The sequence below is a fragment of the Rhinopithecus bieti genome, unplaced genomic scaffold (assembly GCF_001698545.2).
Source record: "Rhinopithecus bieti isolate Rb0 unplaced genomic scaffold, ASM169854v2 scaffold_30479, whole genome shotgun sequence".
NCBI lineage: Eukaryota > Metazoa > Chordata > Mammalia > Primates > Cercopithecidae > Rhinopithecus > Rhinopithecus bieti.
This window is the reverse complement of record NW_016813201.1, coordinates 342,059-362,290: the sequence shown is the minus strand read 5'-3', so window position 1 is coordinate 362,290 and position 20,232 is coordinate 342,059. Positions and strand designations below refer to the sequence as shown.

The 20,232-nt window shown below is 35.6% G+C and overlaps 1 protein-coding gene across 1 annotated transcript in view; it reads left to right on the top strand.

Annotated features, from left to right (window-relative positions):
- Positions 1-20,232, top strand: part of LEKR1 (leucine, glutamate and lysine rich 1) — a gene marked incomplete at its 5' end in the record, with an annotated part of 183,883 nt that overhangs the window by 127,249 nt on the left and 36,402 nt on the right. The window contains 1 exon segment of the mRNA XM_017847763.1: positions 16,973-17,068. Within this exon segment, the coding sequence (XP_017703252.1) occupies positions 16,973-17,068 (96 nt within the window).

The following is a 20,232-nucleotide window of genomic DNA, read 5'->3' as shown; positions in this document are numbered from 1 at the left end:
TCTTCCTATCATTTTATATTTTAGTTTATATTTTATTTTATGAATATAATTTAGAAGAGTTACAATCTTTTTTTTAGTTCCTCTCTGCAAACCTATTTCCTGAGTCTGGGGAGTGGGGCAGAGGAGTGGGCAGCAGTTATCTCAGAATTAGATTTTTTTGTCTCAGAACTCTTTCTTGCCAACACTGTTCCCTGGGCATCATATGTGTTTCTATACCAGGCAAGAAGGAAGTCTGTGTAGTTCATAGGGAAAAAGGCTTATCTCTCATCCTTCCTGGGATGATTTTATAATTACTTATATTCTATTGAATAAGATTAGCAACTGCAGAGCTGATATCCCCGCACCATTTATTCTTTACCCTTCAACACCAAAAGTGTACTTTCTACTTACATGACTATTCCACCCCACCTCCTCTGCCATTTATTAGAAGCTGCAATTTTATAACAATGAAATGTATAAGAGCCAGGCTTATTAATAAAAAAGGAGTGATAGTCGAAAGATTGAGCATGTGTAAGCAGAGGTAAAAATCTATATATGCTAACGTATATATAGCTATATATATATATAGCTATATGCTAACGTATATAGTCAGAAACATTAAAATCAGTTATATATTCCATACAAAAGACACACATCGTACATCTTTGAAAAGGCACCATGGAATAAATAAAAATTTTCGAAGTATTTGGTTTAGAACTTTGGTTATCTGAGCAGTTCCTGTATTACCTAGAATATCATATTTCCAATGATACCAGATTAATTAGGCTTAATTGTTTAGTCAGATGAATGCTGTCTCCTTCACTGAAGTCATTGGGAAGAACCTGTCTTTGTCTAATTGTTTCTGGAACTCTTCTCCAAGGACTGGCTTAAGCACACATTTTAGACTCTTGTCAGTATGACAGATCTTTACCCTTTAGGAATACCTTTGATATTTGAAACAGTCTCAGATAGGTCCAGTGAAAATAAGTCCAGTGAATATGATGGGAAATCAATCTGGGAAATACTATTGGGGATCAAAAATGAAGTAAATTTTTCCCTTTCTTCTATGCTTAATAAATTATCTCTGACTGCAGTTTGAAGAAGGGAGTTTTATGAATGCTTTAAGGATTAGTGACCTCAGTAGAATATATAGAGAGCTTTGTTGGGGAATTGCTTTGAAATAGCATACACTTGGATGTATATGTTTTGCCATGTTTTTTAAAAAAATTATGACTGTAATCTTACCCTCTAAGTGTTGGTTGAGAAGGACAGTTTCTACCAGCTTTCAGAGAATAGTGACGTCACTGAACTTAACTCCTATTCTTCTTCTTTTCCTTTCTTTTTTTTTTCTTGTATTATTGCCCTTGTACCTTCTTTATTCTCTCTGCTTTAGTATATCCAGAATATACATTTACTTAGTAATTGGTGACACTAAGTTTACAGACATGATGTCTGTCACATAATAAAAATTAAAATGACAGGCACAGTGGCTCACACCTGTAAGCCCAGCATTTTGGGAGGCCAAGGCAGGCAGATCACTTGAGGCCAGCAGTTTAAGACTAGCCTGGCCAACATAGTGAAACCCCATCTCTACCAAAACATCAAAATTAGCCGGGCATGGTGGCTCATGCCTATAATCCCAGCTACTCAGAAGGCTGAGGCACAAGAATCGCTTGAACCCGGGAGGCAAAGATTGCAGTCAGCTGAGATCATGCCACTGTCCAGCCTGGGCAACAGAGTGAGACTCTGTCTCAAAATAAATAAATAAATAAAAATTTTTAAAATGTCCTTGTAGACCAGTAGGTTATCCTGTAATCATAGGATTACTCCTAAACATAAGGTTTGCCTTTTTATTTTTTCTAGGCTACTTTCATACTTTGCTGCCTTGTCCTCTAACTGCCCAGAGCCTGCCACACATATCCATTCAACAAATATTTGTTGAGTGAGTGAATAAATGAATGGATTGCTTTGGGTAATTCAGCCAGTACCCTGGGTACATAGTACCCAGCTTATATACCCTGGGTACATAGTACGTAGCTTATATTTTAAGGGTGGAGACAAACAGTAAAACAAAAAATGTAGAAAACTGACTAGAATAATTATAAATTGTGATAATGGCTATGAAGTGGTAGAAATTGATAGAAGGGGTGCGCGCTTCAGCCAGGGTGGTCGTAAAAGTGACTTCCAAGATGATACTGTGCCCCTTTCCTAAAGGAAGACAAGTGGAAGTTACCAGGCTAAGAGCCAGGGAGGAACTTTACAAGCAAAGGACAAGCTTGGTGAGTTCTGGGAAAGGACAGCAGGGTAGCATGGCTGGTGGCATAGTAAGTGTGAGTGAGGCAGGCAGGGTCACATCATGCAGGGTCTTGCAGGCCTTTGGGAGTTTGGATGCTGTTCTCAGTACAATGAAGACAAATCATTGAAGGGATTTAAGCAGAAGAGTGACACTATAGAAAGATCATTCTTGATGCTGGATGGAGAAGGTATTGGTAATGGGAGCAAGTCAGGACATTTACTCTTTTGATAAAGGATTTTATAGGTAGTGAAGCCTAAGAGATATGAGAAATATGAGAATCTCCAGCTCCTACCCCTGTCAGTTTCTGTTGGGTTAAGTGTCTATGTCAAGTGGATAGTAGTAAAATAGCCACGGCTTACTCCATGGTGAGCCTCAGGGTTAAAAAGATATTCTGGGACGGGCTCAGTGGCTCACGCCTATGATTCCAGCACTCTGGGAGGCTGAGGTGGGTGGATCACCTGAGATCAGTGGTTCGCGAACAGGCTGGCCAACATAGTGAAACCCCATCTCTTCTAAAAATACAAAATTTGGCCAAGCGTGGTGGCGGGTGCCTGTAATCCCAGCTACTTGGGAGGCTGAGGCAGGAGAATCATTTGAACCTGGGAGGCGGAGGTTGCAGTGAGCCGAGACCGCACCACTGCACTCCAGCCTGGGCAAGAAGAGCAAAACTCCGTCTCAAAAAAAAAAAAAAAAGATACTCTGAAGACCAAATGAACTTTGGAAGCTTTTGACATTACTGTCCAAATTTGTCTTGAAACAGTGGTCTTTTGGCTCCAGGGCAACCTGTTATTTGGTCTCTTTGCTAGCTCTGTTTTGGTTCTTTCCCCTTCCCTCCTGTGATCACCTGATAGCAGACATTCCTTAAAATTCACACTTGAACTTGACTTTCCTCTTTCCACTTTTTTCCTTTAGTAAACTGACCCTGTCTCAGCTTAGCAAGTTTGCTCTTGAAGCTTTGATTTGAAGCATCAATGGGACTTTTAAAGAAGAAATTTCCTTAAGCAGTTGGAGGTGTGAATGTCCCTCCAAAAGAAGCAACTGGGCTCAGGAAACACTTTTAATATAGAGATGCTTGATAATATCATAGGAGATTCTGGTTCAGTAGGTCTAGGTAGTGCCTAGGAATCTGCTACTTGGTAAAGTACCAAACCACTGCTACGGAAGTATTACAACCAACCAGGCTACCAGATGTACTCACCAAAGGCCAGAGCTCAATTCACTCCCACTGACCGTGTGTGCTTTCATAAATCCAAGCAGTGTCAGATACACACCACCCTTCCTCCCTGACCCCTCAGGAGAGCAGAGCCCTTGCTGAGGTCACAAATTGTGCAGTTTAGAAGCTATGTAGTTTCAGAAGAGGAGGAAAAGATATAAAAAGCCAGAGGTGACCCTAGAAAAAACTAGCAGAACTTCTGGATTTGGAGAGATAAGGGAGTTTAATAACTAGGAAATAGTTCATTGGTTAGTACAAATCTAGCTATTTGGGCATTGCTTTCTTCCCCACACTCAGCTGAGGAAGTGCTAGGTAGAGAAGAATCTTCAATGAAAGGAAAAGAAGTAGGTCTTCTGAGATCATGGGATTCTGCAGGTGGAGACAGTCTGGCCAGCTTGGTCACGGACACATTGGGACTGATGAGAGGAGTTTCCTTTATGGATGGAGAAGAATGCAGCAAGTCATAAGGATGATGCCAGAGAAAAGTGTGGCCATTTTTTTAACTTCTTGAAAAGACAGCCCTCAGCTCCCATCCTACTGGGATACAAGGTCTCTGTGGCCAAGGCCAGAACTCTGCCCAGAACTGTGAATGTGCAACACTCCTCCAGGCATATTGTGGGTTAAAAAGGGTTCTGTGGGCTGATGGGGGCACCTAATTCCATCCTTAGGAAAAACTATTTCTACAGTGAAAAATGTCCTAAATTCTCTATGACAAATGTACAAATATATTTTATAAGGACAAATGTGTTTAAGCTTGAAGACTGCCTACATATAGCACTTGGAGAAATTCGCTTACGCACTACCATGTGGCCTACAACCATACAGCCGGAACACACACTGTTTATAATAGCTCTCATACCCTTTGCATTCTTAGATGCTATATTATCTTTATCTTGGTAAACTCCAAGAAAAAATACAGAAAAAGACTTACTGTGATCAATTTGCCCATAACATGATGGGAATAATGAAGAGTGTTGTTAGAGGAAAAGCTTAGTCATAATTAAAGTTAGGTGCAAGTTGCTTATGTGTAAATTATTCTGAGATATAAATAATATACATCTGCATCTGTTTGACAGTCTCTCTACTTACGTATCTTAAATGCAGTTTACTAAATTGCCCCCATTTTCCCATAAAGCATAATTTTTAGGCTACAGGGAAGGATTTTATCCACTTCCTTCACCCCCACCTGCATTTCATTAACTTCTCTTTTGGCCTCTCCTCTCTCCTTCATCTTTTTCTTTTTAGTCAAAAGCTATGAACCCTCACTGATATGGTTTGGCTGTGTCCCCACTGAAATTTCATCTTGAATTGTAGTTCCCCTAATCCCCATGTGTCATGGGAGGGACCCAGTGTGGGTGATTGAATCATAGGAGCAGTTACCGCCGTGCTGTTCTCGTGATAGTGAGTGAGTTCTCATGGGATCTGATGGTTTTGTAAGGGGCTTTTCCCCCTCTGCTCAGCACTCACTCCATCCTGCCGCCCTGTGAAGATGGTGTCTGCTTCTCCTTTGCCTTCCTCCGTGATTGTAAGTTTACTGAGGCCTCCCCAGCAATGCGGAACTGTGAGTCAATTAAACCTCTTTTCTTTATAAAGTACCCAGTCTCAGGCAGTTCTTTATAGCAGCATGAAAACAGACAGACAATACGCTCACTTCAGAAAAGTATACACAAAACCCAGCACATTATTTCAAGAGGTTCATAGAGTCTCCTGTTTTCAAATACATGGCAGGACCTCATGATTAAACATACCTGCTTTCTCATTTTCTCTCTATCCCTTCTTCTGTCTCCTCTCCCCTTCTCTCCCTTTTTCTCCCCTCCCCCTTTCCTTTCTCTTTCTCAAGCTCTGTCACCTATCCACAGGTTTCACAATGAGGATCCCTCTAAATGTTTCTGTAGACATTATCTTACCTTGTCTTCAGGGAACCCTGTGCACAATGCCATGCACCATTTTGTGAGGCTCAGTGGAAGGGCTAAGGGGGACAGGAGGCCAGGCTGGGCTCTGCTGTCATAGCTACTTGCCAGAGGAAGGGGTTCACTTTTCTTGCATAGGTTTGCCATCCTTACCAAGCCCTGTGTCCATAGGTCTTCCCTCAGACCAAGGGGGCACTTTTTCTAATTCACCAACCCAGAAGAGAAGTCATTTCCAAATTTACACAAAGGCACTGGCTAGCAGAGCTGTGGCCCGCCACACCTGCCTCACTGGTGAAGCAGGTGTCATTTTCCACATTTTGGAGATGAGGACGTTAATGTTAATTTAACTGAGGCTAAATTTCTTGTTCAGGGTCACATCATTGGCAAAGACAGAAATCAAGCTCTGTTGGGTCTGACCTTATAACTCATGTTCTCTTCTCTACCGTTTGCACAATTCCCTCAGTATTTGTCTTGAAGGACTAAGTTTTGTCATTCTTTCTCAGTGTGACATCTTTCCGAACCATGTTGTAACACTGAGTCTTTAGGAGACTCACAGTCCTGCAAAAGCAGTGCTCTTTTGTGTCCCTTCTCCTCTCCTCTCAATTTCTTGTTCACCCCCACCCCCTCAGTATTCTTCTCTCAATAAATATGAGATGCTGTCCTCTGCTTTCTAGTGCCTTGGTAGAATCAGAAGTAAAGCTGTATCTTCAGATGGAAAATAGAATAAAAACAATTCACAGCTACATTCTAAAAATGTAAACTAAGTGTTTAGTTATTTCATTGAGGCTTGTCATATTTTCATAAATTCTAGAAGCAATGACTAGTGATTAGCTATATCTAGTATTAGATATGAAAAAGGATTAAGAAGTGATGCAAGATAAAGTCCATTCTTAATATAAAAAGAATGGACTTTAGAATTAGGTAAACACAGAGTAAATCCCAACTTGACCACTGTTAAGCTTGGGCAATTAAGGCTTCTTTCCCTATCTGTAATGTGGGCATTTTAATAATAGCTATCTTCTTGAGAATTTTAAAATATTGTGCCTGGTAGGTTGTATGTACTCAGAAAGTATTAGTTTCCTCTCTCTCTTCTTTCTTTAGATTGCTAACCCCTTAAAGCACCATGTCATATTAATTTTTATTCCCTGCACTGGCCATGTAAGATATTCAGTAAATATCTGTTGAATTCATTATTATCTGCTTTACTCCTACAGTTGTAAAGATCAATCCTTGGAGTGATTCCATTTGGATGCTGTTATGGTTAGGCTTTGTGTCCCCACCCAAATCTCATCTTGAATTGTAATTCCCATAATCTCCACATGTCAAGGGAGAGCCTAGATGGAGGTAATTGAATCATGGAGGCAGTTTCCCTCATGGTGTTCTTGTAATAGTGAGTGAGTTCTCATGACATCTAATGGCTTTATAAGGGGCTCTTCCCCCTTTTCTTGGCACATCTCCTTCCTGCTACATTGTAAAGAATGTGCCTTGCTTCCTCTTCATCTTCTGCCATGATTTGCCATAAGTTTCCTGAGGCCTTCCCCAGCCATGCTCAACTATGAGTCAATTAAACCTCTTTCCTTCATAAATTACCCTGTCTCAGGTATGTCTTTGTAGCAGTGTTCAAACATACTAATGCAGATGCTAATCTGTTAGTTTAAAGCATTATGAAATGTTCTAAGTAATAATTGAAAACAATAAATCTTGTCAGGTTTTTTTCTCCAAGACTCACCTCTTTCTCTAATTTCCTATACATCAACAGCTCTCAGAACAAGAGGCTTGCCAAGCTTCTTATGTTATCACACACTTACTGCTTTTAACAGAGGCAGGAGTTATGGCAAAATCAAAATTATCTCTTTGATTGACAATGTGAAGACATCTCTAAAAGAACAACTTGTGAAACAGAATTTAAAACTGTCATTTTGGCATTATGGTTTGACATTTGTTTGCAGTTATGTTTTTAACTGCAATTAAGAGAATCTGGATTTGCATGTACATAAGAAATTAAGATTCTCATTTTCTTTTTGGTCTAAGAATTTAATAAAGTTTTAAAATAAATACTCTTAATTGTGAATAAGTCCTAATTTATCTATTGTGGCAACTCCAAAAAATTTAATTTTAAATCTATCTGGTGAAATTTCAGGGTAGAATGTCGACAGCCACACCTCCATCTGAGATATACAAAGCAAAGACAGCATGACATACTGCTGGCTGGCATAAGCTTGAGCTAGCTTTGTCACTTGTGAATCATGTCACCTCAGATAGTCATTTATCACTCAGGTCTTCATTTCTTCTAAAACTGAGGGAGTTGTATTAACATATTTCTAAGGAATGAAAAGAAAGAACCACTATATCCTCAGAGAATAAAACAGTGCCAGACACATAGTCGGCACTCAATATTTGCTATAAGGGATGGATACGTGCATGGATGAGAATGAATTTAATTTCTATCAAACAACTGATCACGGAATTTAAAACTGGGAAGCTCCAGTTTTTCTTTCAGGCCAGAGAGCTTTTGACTTTCAAAAATCAGACCTAGGAGTACAGTGAGAACTCCGGGATTCCAGTGGTAATCTTCTTTACTAAATTCTTAGTAAAATTTAAATTTAAGATCTAAATCTGTGTTGTTTCCTATAATTCTAAAACATCAATATCTCTTGAACTGATTCTAGAGAAAAGTCAGATAACTAAATAGCTATACATTTTCAGCTACTTATAACATGGAAAAATATGTACTATGCCTTTATAATATTTTATTTCTCATAATTCCTCTAAATTTCTAGCAAAAATCCTGCTTGAGTCAGAGTTGGTCCTTCATAGTTTTTTTCAACACAAGATTGTTTTCTCTTTACCAATGTCCTAAGATTGTTTTATGATCTTGAACAATGTGTGAGCACCCCCATGGTTGTACTGTACAAGTGTGATTTTTATTTTTGGAATCTAGATTATCTTTTTCACACATGTAATCATTCCTGTATACATTGCTCACTGCCCATTCCATTCTAATCAAGAACAATGAGTGCATATAACATCATGTATAATTATTCTTTCTGCTTTATCCCATTAAAGAATCTCACTGAAGATTTCTTAGAGTCAGGAATGGAGGCTCAGCAGGGAATCAAGGAGGTATAAAAGCCCTTCTCATTTCTGTCACCAAAATATCAAGCAAAATTATCATCACAGATACAAATTTATATTTTCATAACAATTTACTCAAAATACTATATACTTTATTAGAAATGTCATAAAGAACTTCACAATTCCAGAAAATTCAGTGGATAATCATCACTTCATTAACATTGTTTGCATCCTAGCTTACTATATTTTAGCTGCTATAATCTACTAGACTTTTAAAGTTTTCTTAAAAGTTACATTTAACATGAGTTCCATGCACTGAGTCCATCAGAGGAATGCATTTGGAATGGATTCTACTTTTTATGGTATCAAAATTGTAACTATATCCAGGGAGACTGAAATTCAAGCATCTCAAATATTCAGTACCATCTACTTTATAGTAAAGGTAGCTTCTAATGTATTCACAGGCACTCTCAGGAGATGCTCATTTGGATTTTCTAATCAATAAGACTTATTTTCCAACAAGAAACCTAATTTAAGAAATTAAGTGGATCAAATTGTTAGGCTGTCTGGACACTTCTATCAAGCATGTGACTAGACACATTTATACTATGATCCTGGCATTTTGAAAACCAGGTGAAGTGCTACTTTATTTTCATTGACAGTTGCTCCTTAGCTTGATCAAGTTACTATCATGATATTCTCATATTATTGCTAAAGCTGTATAGTATCACTTATAGGAAGATGTTGTATTAGTTTCCTATTGCTGCTATAATAAATGACCACAAATTTAGTGACTTAAAATAACACAAATTTATTGTCTTACAGTTCTGGAGGTCAGAAGTTCAAATGAATCTTAAGGGGCTAAAATCAAGGTGTCAGCAGGACTGGTTCCCTCTGCAGGATCCAGAGAAGACATTCCTTACCTCTTCCATCTGTTACAAGTTATCAGCATCCCTTAGCTCCTGGCCACATGAATCCAATCTCTGTTTCATTGTCATATAACCTTCCCCCACACTAACCCTCTTGCAGCCCTCCTATAAGAGGACCCTAGTAATTACCCTTAGGGCCCATCCAGATGATTCAAGATAATCTCCTCACCTCAAGATTCTTAACTTTATCACGTCTACGAAGTCCCTTTTCCCACATAAGGAAACATACTCACAGATTCAGATATGGACATCTTTGGAGGCAATTATTCAGCCTATCACAACTGTGATAAGCTAAAAATGTCTATTATCAACCCTATAGCAACCACTAAAATAAAACTAAACAAAGAGCTATAGCTAATAAGCCAACAAAAAAGATAAAATTGAATCATAAAACATGCAAAATCCGAAAGAAAACAGAAAGAAGGGAAAGGGAAGAAAAAGCAGATGGGAAAAATAGGAAAGAAATGGCAAAATGGTAGATTTAAGCCTAACTATATCAATGATTAAATTAAATGTAAATTGTCTAAATATTCTAATTAAAATGCAGAGATTATCAGAGTGTATAAGAAAGTAAGATTTAGATATATGCTGCCTGCAGAAAATGTATTTTAAATATAAAGACATATGAGGTCAAAAATAAAAGAATGGGAAAAGATCTAACATGCTGACTCTAATCAGAAAGCTGTAATGGGTTTACAAAGTAGATTTCAGAACCAAAAAATTACCGGAAGTAAAGAAGTTCATTTTATAATTATAAGTAGGTCAATTCATCAGGAGGACATAACAGTTCTAAATATTTGTACATCTAATACCAGACCTTAAAAATATAGGAAGCAAAAGCTGGATGGAATTCCAAGAAGTAGGCAAATTCACAATTATTGTTAAAGATGTCAATACCCCCTCTTAATAGCTGATAAAGCAAGTAGTAGGACAATCACTAGGCTGTAGAAGACTTGAACTTTGTCATCAATTAACCTAATTGACATTTGTACAACATTTCACCCAACAACAGCAGAATACACATTTCCCCCCCTTCCCCGGGGTTATGCAGATTACTCATTGAGACAGACTGTATAATTGGGACATGAAATAAAACCAAAGAAATTTTAAAGGATTTAAATAATACAAAGTACAGTATGTTCTCATCTCACAGTGTAATTAACGTAGAAATCAAATACAGAAAATTATCTGGACAGTCCCCTAAATATTTGTAAATTATATAACAATTCTAAATAAGACAGTGGTCAAATAAAATATCAAAAGGGAAATTAGAAAGTATTTTGAACTAAGTGAAAACAAAAACATCAAAATTTATGGGATGTCACCAAAGAAAAACTTAGGGACAAATGTCTATGTGGAAAAAAAAAAAAATTCAGCTTCCACTTTAGGAAATTAGAAGAAGAGGCAAGAGAAAAAATCCCAAGATAGGCAGAAGAAAGTAAAAAATATCAGAGTTGTAATCAATGGAAAACAGAAAAACAATAGACAATATCAGTAAAACAAAATTTGTTTCTTTGAGATCAATAAAATTAATAAACCTCAAGGTAGACTAATCAGGAATAAAAAAGAGAAGTCAAAAATTCCTAATATCAGAAATAAGAGGGATGATACTACTACAGATCCGTCAGATATTAAGATGATAATAGAGAAATATTATGAACAGCTTTATAATAAATATTATGAACAGCTTTATGTCATTAATTTTGACAGCTCTGATGAAATGGACAAAATTTTTTAAACAAACTGCCAAAGCTCACTAAAGAAGAAATAGATAATGTTAATAAGTCTATATCTTTTAAAGAAATTGAATTTGTAATTTAAAGTCTTCTCACAAAGAAAACTTCCAGCCCAGAGGTTTTACCAGTGAATTTTACCAAACATTTAAAGAAAAAATAATACTATTTATACTCAAACTGTTCCTGAAAATTGAATAAGAGCAGTTCCCATCTTAATTTATGAAGTCAGTATTACTCTGATAACAAAACCTGACAAAGACATAACAAGAAAATTAACAGACCAACATTTCGAATGAGCATTGATACAAAAATTCTAAACAAAATTTTAGCAAACTGAATGGGCTAAAATCAAGATAACATATAAAAAGGAAATAAATCATGAATAAGTGGAGTTTATCATAAGAGTATAGGATTAGTTTAACATAAAAATCAATGACATTCAACAGATAAAAGTGACAAATTCAGCTTCATCAAAATTAAAAACTTGTTCTTCAAAAGACACTTTAAGAGAATGAAAATAAAACCACAGACTGGAATAATATATTTGCAAAGGATCTATATAATAAAGGAGTTTTTCTATAAGATACAATGATATTTAGAAACTCAGTTATATGAACATAAACATCCTAATAAAAAATGAACAAAAGACTTGAATAGACACCACCAAATATATGCAAATGACCAATAAAATAAGCACATAAAGTGATGCTCCGTATCATTACTCATTAAGGAAGTGCAAACTAAAACCACAGTGAGATACTACTATACATTTTTAGAATATATAAAAACTTTAACCTGAAAGTATCAAGTGTTTACAAAGAGGGAGGAACTTGAACTCTTATAATCTACTGGTGGGCAAACAGTACAAGTTATTAGAAAAAGAGTTTGGAAGTTTCTTTAAAAGTTAAATGTATACCTATCTTGTTACCCAGCCATTTTATGCCTATGTATTTACTCAAGACAAATGAAACCATATATCAATACAAAAAACTTGTACACAGATATTGAAAGCAGCTTAATTTGTAATAGCCAAAATATATACAACAACCTAAATGTTAACCAACAGATGAATAGATGAACAGATTGCAGTGTATCTGTACAATGGAATACTACTCAGCGATGAAAATGAATGAACTATCAATAAGGTACAACCTGGATGAATCTAAAATAATTACGCTGAGTAAAAGATGCCAGACCAAAAAAAGAATATACTGTATGACTTCAGAATCATATATTTTCAGAATATACAGTATTTCAGAATATATTTCAGAATATATCTACATATCCAGAAAATGCAGACTAATCTATAGTGACAGAAACCAAAGCATTGATTGCCTGGAGGAGAGGGCCTGGATTACAAAGAGGTGGCTGGGCGTGGTGGCTCACGCCTGTGATCCCAGCACTTTGGGAGGCTGAGGCGGGCAGATCATGAGGTCAAGAGATCGAGACCATCCTGGCAAACATGATGAAACCCCGTCTCTACTAAAAAATACAAAAAAATTAGCCAGGCGTGGTGGCGGGTGCCTGTAGTCCCAGCTGCTTGGGAGGTTGAGGCAGGAGAATGGCGTGAACCTGGGAGGCGGAGCTAGCAGTGAGCCGAGGTGGCACCACTGCACTCCAGCCTGGGCCACAGAGCGAGACTCTGTCTCAAATAAATAAATAAATAAATAAACAAACAAACAAAGAGGCAACCCCCTTAACCACCCATCAACATCTACAGACCATAAGGAAGTTGAGAAAGCTGTTGGTGTCTCAAGGGCAAAACCTAATAGCTTCTTCAGACGTGGCCAAGCCAGGTAATGAAAAAGAGGCACATTTCAGACAGGAAAGTTAGGAGCTATGGCAAAAATTGAACTTAGAAATTACTGTCAGTAAAAAGAATCACAGTCCAAGCAAGAAATGTTTCCATCCTTTAGGGTAGGTTTCCTGTGGGATTTCAGAGTTGTGATGGAGTCCATTGGTGCCAGTCAGGTGACTTACAGTGCACCTCCCAGGGAGAGGACAATGCTATCCACACCTGATTGCTATCAGACTTCGTCAATTGATTTGTTCTGCCATTGAAATGTGAGAGAAGTGATATATACCAGTTCCAAGTAGAAGCTTTAAGAGATTCTATGTTTTGGCTTTGTTTTCTTTTGTTTCTTGCCACAATAACAGCATTCTCAAGTAAGAGCTGCTCCCTGGGCTATATCCCAAAATGTGGAGCAAGGAAGGAGATAACACCTAATCCAAGAAAAATAAACTTTGGTATTGTAAGCCACTGAGAGTATATACATGTTAAATTTAAGATGTTTCTAAAATAAAGTAAAACAGTCAGGTGGAGAGTTGGATACATGAATCAGATACTCAGGAACAGATCTGAGCTAGAGATAAAATTTGGGAGCTGTCATCAGCTAGATTGCATTAGAGGAAGATGACTCTGCAAAGGAGACAGGAATGGCCAGATGTTTGGAAGAAAGCCCTGAGTAAAATTTTTAATGTATTCTCACTTTTGCTGTCCTCATTCTTTATTCCTTTTGCTTCACTTCCATTTTTCCAGCCTAGAGACTAATGTGCAAGCATCAAGCCTGCTGGGTCTGCCTCACACGTTAATAGATCTCCTTTTTACATTTGCTGGATTTTGAGCACAATTTGAACAGTGACTCTTCCTTCCTAATTCACCTCTATATCTCCAGGGCTAGATGACACTGCCTTGTTCAGAGAGGACAGTAAACCCCACCACTCAGGAGAGAGACCGACAAGTCACCTGCACATTCCTTCACCTTGGTTTTTACCTTGAATTCTCTTTCTTCCACATGCACATTCTACTCTGTGCTCTGGCTATATCAATAATTGTTTTTCTTTATAAGTTTTGAGTAGATACATTGAAGGTTTGTATAGGTATCAAATATAAAGAGCTACAATACAGTGAACATCTGTGTATCAACCACGCAGTTTAGGAAAAAGAACCTTACCATTATCTTTGAAGTTTTTTTTTTTTTGCTTCTCCCCAGTTCCATCTCATTCGCTCCTTCCTCAGAGAAAACCACCAGCCTGCATTTTGTGGTTCTCAACAAATGAGGAATAGAAGGAAACTTCCTAAAACCGATAAAGAGCGTCTACAAAAACCTACAGATAACATCTATTGTGTCCATGTTTCTCTATATAATTTTAACAAGCATTTTTGTATTCCTAAAGAATGTTAGATTTTGCATGATTTTATCTTCACATAAATAAAATCATTCCATATGTATCATTCTAATTTGTTCTTTGTGCTCAATATTATGTTCCTGGGATTTGTTTATAAAGTTTCATGTAGCTGATGATTATTCATTTCTTCATCTATATTGTATGTTAAGGTATACCACAATTTATGCTGCTTTAACCTTTTTCCATTCATTTTGATAGTAATTAATAATTTCATTATTGTTCAGTTCGAAGTATATTAAAATACCAATTGTGATTTTATTTGACTCATGAACTATTCAAAATACATTTAAAAAATTTTCAAATACCTGAAGCTATTTATCTTTTGTTACGGACATTTCTTTGTTTTCATGGAATATACATTATCACAGTGCTGTTCTGTAGAAGTATTATGTTATACTTCTACATGTGTAATTTTAAAATGCTTAGTTGCCACATTAAAGACTAAAATAAACAAGTAAAATCAATTTTAATTATTTAACCCAAACTATCCAAAATATTATTTAAATATGTAATTGTCTTAAAATGTTATCACAGGTATTTAGATTTTTTGTACTAAATTTTCAAATTGGTGTGTATTCTACATTTATAGCACATCTTAACTTGAGCTGGCCACATTTTAACTCCTCAATAGTTACATGAAACTAGTGGCTACCATATTGAATAATGCAGGTTATAGTATAACCATTGTTTGAAATTAGCTAAAACTTACTTTTTGTCCTAGAAGTGGTCAATTCCATATAAGCTGGAAAATAATGATGTATTTATCCACTAATTGGGTACAAGGTTCTAGATGTTAACCTTAAATCTGTCTTATGAACCTTAAGTCTCCTGTATCTTTAATGAACTATTTATTTGCTTGACCCTGGACTGCTACATTACACAACTGTAGCAAAGACATTCACATAGCAGTCTAGAGTTGTGCAGTTTATACTTCCATTGACATATGTGGTGGTCCTGGGCTGATTTATCTATAACTGAGAAATCTATGGTAGATTCTACCACTAAGGTGTGGATTTAAGAATTTCTTTGTACAGTTATATCAAGTTTTGCTTTACATATTTTGAGGCTATTTTAATAGGCACATATAAGTTTAGAACATTCATAGTAAATTAAACTTACCATAATTATCGACTATTCATGTTATCTGTTTCTTCTTTAGTGAGCTTTGTTGGTTGTTTAAAATATTTTGTCCATTTCATCAGAGTTGTCAAAATTAATGACATAAAGCTGTTCATAATATTTATTATAAAGCTGCTCATAATATTTCTCTATTATCATCTTAATATCTGAGGGATCTATAGTAGTATCATCACTGTTATTTCTGATATTAGTAATTTCTGACTTCTCTTTTTTATTCCTGATTAGTCTACCTTGAGGTTTATTTTATTGATCTCAAAGAAACAAATTTTTGTTTTACTGATATTGTCTATTGTTTTTCTGTTTTCCATTGATTACAACTCTGATATTTTTTACTTTCTTCTGCCTATCTTGGGTCTTGGTATTAGGAAAGGAGGAAAGAGTTTGAGGTTACCCCCAAAGAAGTAGACTATGTAGAACTTGCTACTGCATGGTTGTGGTAGAAGAGAGAGAAGGAAATGTCTGAGATGATTCAAACCTTCAGAAATGACCCTTGAAAGTTTTCAGAAGTCAGGAGGAAAGAAAAGATTGTAGGAGATGATATTTAATTTGGTTTTTGATGTATAAAATTTTTGGTGTTCATGGACCATTAGGGTGGAGATGTTGAACACGCAATTATAAATGAAAGTCACAGGTTTTTGCAGGAGGGTCAGAGCTAAAAGGAAAAGAGTGATGATGGAAAACAAAAGGATTAGGAGAATGAATGAGCAATAGAGAAGAGTCACATGCATAGAACATAAGAAGAATCATAGTGATCATACAAGAGGAAAGGGTCCCTGACCAATAAGCATACTTTTGCTGCTACTACTGATTTTTTATCTTAATTTCAGTGCCCCTGTGAAATGCTCTCTTGAATTTCCTCCTTTCCTTACTTCCATCCAGAGGATCACAAGCTAAGCATTAAGATCTACTTACGTGGATTAAGATAATAAAGTGATCTTTATTTTTTCGAATTTCTAATATGTTTTATGCTATATTGCATCCCTGACATAACACATCTCTCTACTTAATTTGGTTTGTTCCTATCAATATTTGAGATAAGTAAAAGAAAAGAAAATTTCACAGGAACTGCTAACATGTATTGGCTTAATGGCATATCCCAACATATTTTCCTTTTTTAAAGAAACCAAATATTGTCTGGTGCTATTTTAGAATTTAGTCATATACTTTTTGAACCACAACTTGTGACATTTTATTTTATTTTTTGCACACGTGAATAGCCAGAAGGCATTTTATTGTATTTGTGACTCTGCATATGTTGTTAGTGTTTATTGCCAAAATAATATCTTACTACTTATTAAGCAAAACTTGAGCCTGGGAAAAATACCATATATGCAGCACTTGTAAATTGCTGTTAATAGTTAAAATGATAATGTAGTAGCAGCATATATACTGCTAAAGAAAATAAACAGACTAAGTTTTGAAGTAATATCTTCTGACCCAGGAACTACAACTTAGGAATTGTGTTAGGGGTAAGTATTGACTCATTTGTCGGGTTTATGATTTTCAGGGAATTGATGCTGATTTCACATCAGAAAAGCATCGAGCAGCTGCAAGAAACCCTTAGACAGAAGCTGCTGAGTGATGATAACTGGAAGGAGAAGGTAATGGTAGCGTGCCTTTCATCAGCATGCAACCTATTTGCTTTTTAAAAATTCTGACCATTTGTCAGAAGACTCTTCCGGATAGATTTATTTGCTTCTATGCACACTTTTGATTCCTTCTGGAATTTCCTAGACCAGACATGCTTATGGAATGTGTCTTTTCCAAAATATTAGACAACATAATGAAAAATAAACAATGATAACACATTTTGGAATCTTGTAAGATAGCTCTTGGTTCTCATGCAAAAGCGTATCTTTTTGCTTTTAAATATTTTCTTATTTCCTCATCAACTGTCACAATCTACATTTGATCATATTCTTAAAACCAGGGAAATAATTCTTACAACTTCTCTTCTTCTCCTATAAGAAGATGAAAGAATGGAAAATGACTTAGAATTATTTGGTTTTGGACTTTTGACATATATACCCTGACAAAGTAAAATGAATAAGCATTTAGCTTGCTAGTATTTACAGAGAAATGTTTGCTGTTAGAGTACAAAAAAAAAAAAACTGCATTGGTTTTGGTCTTTGGTCTTTTTTGTAGTTTTCAAAGTTTCAACAATGAATAGGTATTACTTTCATAATTTTAAATAATAAAAGTCATATTTTAAAAATTGTTAGTCCATACCTTCTCAGGTCATCCACAGCTCTAGTCACTGAGTTAAAAACAGTCATCTTTCTGCCATAAACTTCCAGTACTCCTTGATTGATCCCTGGGCCGCATTCTACACACTGACCCAAAGCATTCCCAACTCATTCTCTTCCGTGACTGGTATCTATGCCTAGCACTGGTCTTCTGCCTTAGTTTTCTTATTATGCCTTAAATTTTCCTCTAGAAATGGAGCTGGTCACCAAAATTCAGATTGTTTGACTGAAGTCGTGACAACTTGTTTGGGTTTTATCAGATTCTTCTCCTTGGGGATTGAACCCCATAACTTGTAACCTCAGCAACAAGCAGTGGCCTCCTTCAAACTAACATCTCTACCAGGAATCCCTTACTCTACCATCCAGCATACTGAAACCCTTTAGGTATTCTTGCTGGCTCAGGACAATTTTAAATTTGTCACTTTCATTTCCTATCTTCAAACAGTTGGTCATACTCAGCCAACAGTAGCCCTCTAAAAATAAGTACCCCTTCCCTTGTCCATCAGGGTACACAGTCAGGATATAGTAAAAATGATCACTGTAACAATAGTACTACATAGACCAAAACAAAATTGGAGAATATGGACTAATGTTGCTATTTGTGTCTCATTCTTATTTTGTTTTATTTTGTAGCATAGGCCTTTTCTTTTCCTTCTTCTCTGAGGCCCAGCTTCTTTAATTCTTTCTTATTTTTATTAGCCTCAGGGTATTCAACTGACAGGTCTGCGCTTACTCACTTTCCCTATTCTTACCAATCTATGTGTAAAAATTGAAAAAGAAGATTATCAGCCCTATTTTGTATAATCCAAAATATTCAAATTAGAACAATGAAAGATTGTTTATCCATCCAACTGATAGAATAGTTTAACACTGTGGTTAAGATCTAGTGAGATCGTCTCTCATACCTACTCTTTAAGGGACTAGAAATTAAAGCAACCTTTTTGGAAAGCAATTTGTCAATATGTACCAAGATATTGTAAACTTCCCATGTTTTGACTCAGAAATTTTACTAATGGAATTAATGTGGATAGAGATTCAGAGAGTCATTCCGCTTCTCAAACTCCTGAGCTCCTTCTCTTAGTATGATGGAGTAAATTTTCCTGCTTTTGTTTTTGTAGAAATTCCCATCTCCATATTCATACTCCACTAGGGGTTTTTGGATACATTTCACTGGAGAAAAAGTCTCTGTTTATGATCCCCTCTAGTACTTCTGTTCACTGTACCCTGTCTTGAGGTGCTAACAGAGTAGAACAAGTTAGTGTTAGCATCTGACATATAAAAGCATTTATGTTCTTGCTTTATGCTATTAAGTTAATTTGGTGGTAAAAATAATTCTATATAATATTCTATAAGTTCTTGCTAGGACCATGATATCTTTCTAATGAATTAATTATATTGCAGAGGTATTTTGGCATGTATAATTTTCTATAGTATAAATGGACATTTCATTTGGTTGAAAGGACATGACTTCTTGTTAATAAATGTTATAATTTAGCTAGCAGTAAATCAAGATCCAGACCAGGAAAGCAAAGGACTAATAATTATGCCTTGGCTATGTTAGCTATTGAGACTATGAATAAAAAGTTATCTAAAAGTCTTCTCATGAGAAAGGAGAATCATTAATATGACATTGTCATCTCTTTCTTGGGTCACTGTGCCTTTGCCAAAGAATGAAATGTTCTTTTCACAAATATATAATACACATATTAAAATAAACTTCATAGATTAAATGGTTTTAATATGTAAAAAAGTAGATGGCAATTTGTGTCTGTGCTTAATTATTTTAGAGTATGTAAAAAGCACATAATAAGATCAATAGTTGCTATGCAACAAGGATGGCACATTTTAAATAACTACATATTTACTAATTGTCATGGATTTTATTTATTTCAAGTATTACTACTTGAAGAAAGCAAATTAATGTGCATGCTGAACCTTTAAAATTGGTTTTAAATTTACAATGTTGTTACTATTTAGTTAAAATTTTGTAATTAAAAAAATAGCCACACTGCTTACATAATCAACTCGCATTATTTAATCACTATCACTTTTTAGTGCAATAAGCAGATTCTAAGCAAATATTTTCTTAGATTATCATCAAGACATCATACTTAAGAACATTTTAGAATTAATGACCTCATTTAAAATAGTACATAGAGCTTAAATTTAGAATTTAGAACTAATGACCTCATTTAAAATAGTACATAGAGCTTTTGAGAAACCAGTAGTTAAACAAACAAAAACCTTATTTCTTGACAGAAGCAACTAGATTGAGAGTGAAAATGCAGGTGAGAAAAGTTTACTTCAAGAAATAGTCAATTTTCAATTTTGAAGGAAAGCAAAAAAAACCCTCAAATTAGTTTTCAAAATTGAAGAACCAAATGACCTAATAATTCCTAATGTATTTTAGTATGCTATTATTAAAATTAAAACGGATAATTTCTGACATACAAAATGTGACACAGATGATGTTGTTATTTATAAAATATCAATTTTTTTTTTTTTTTTTTTTTTTTTTT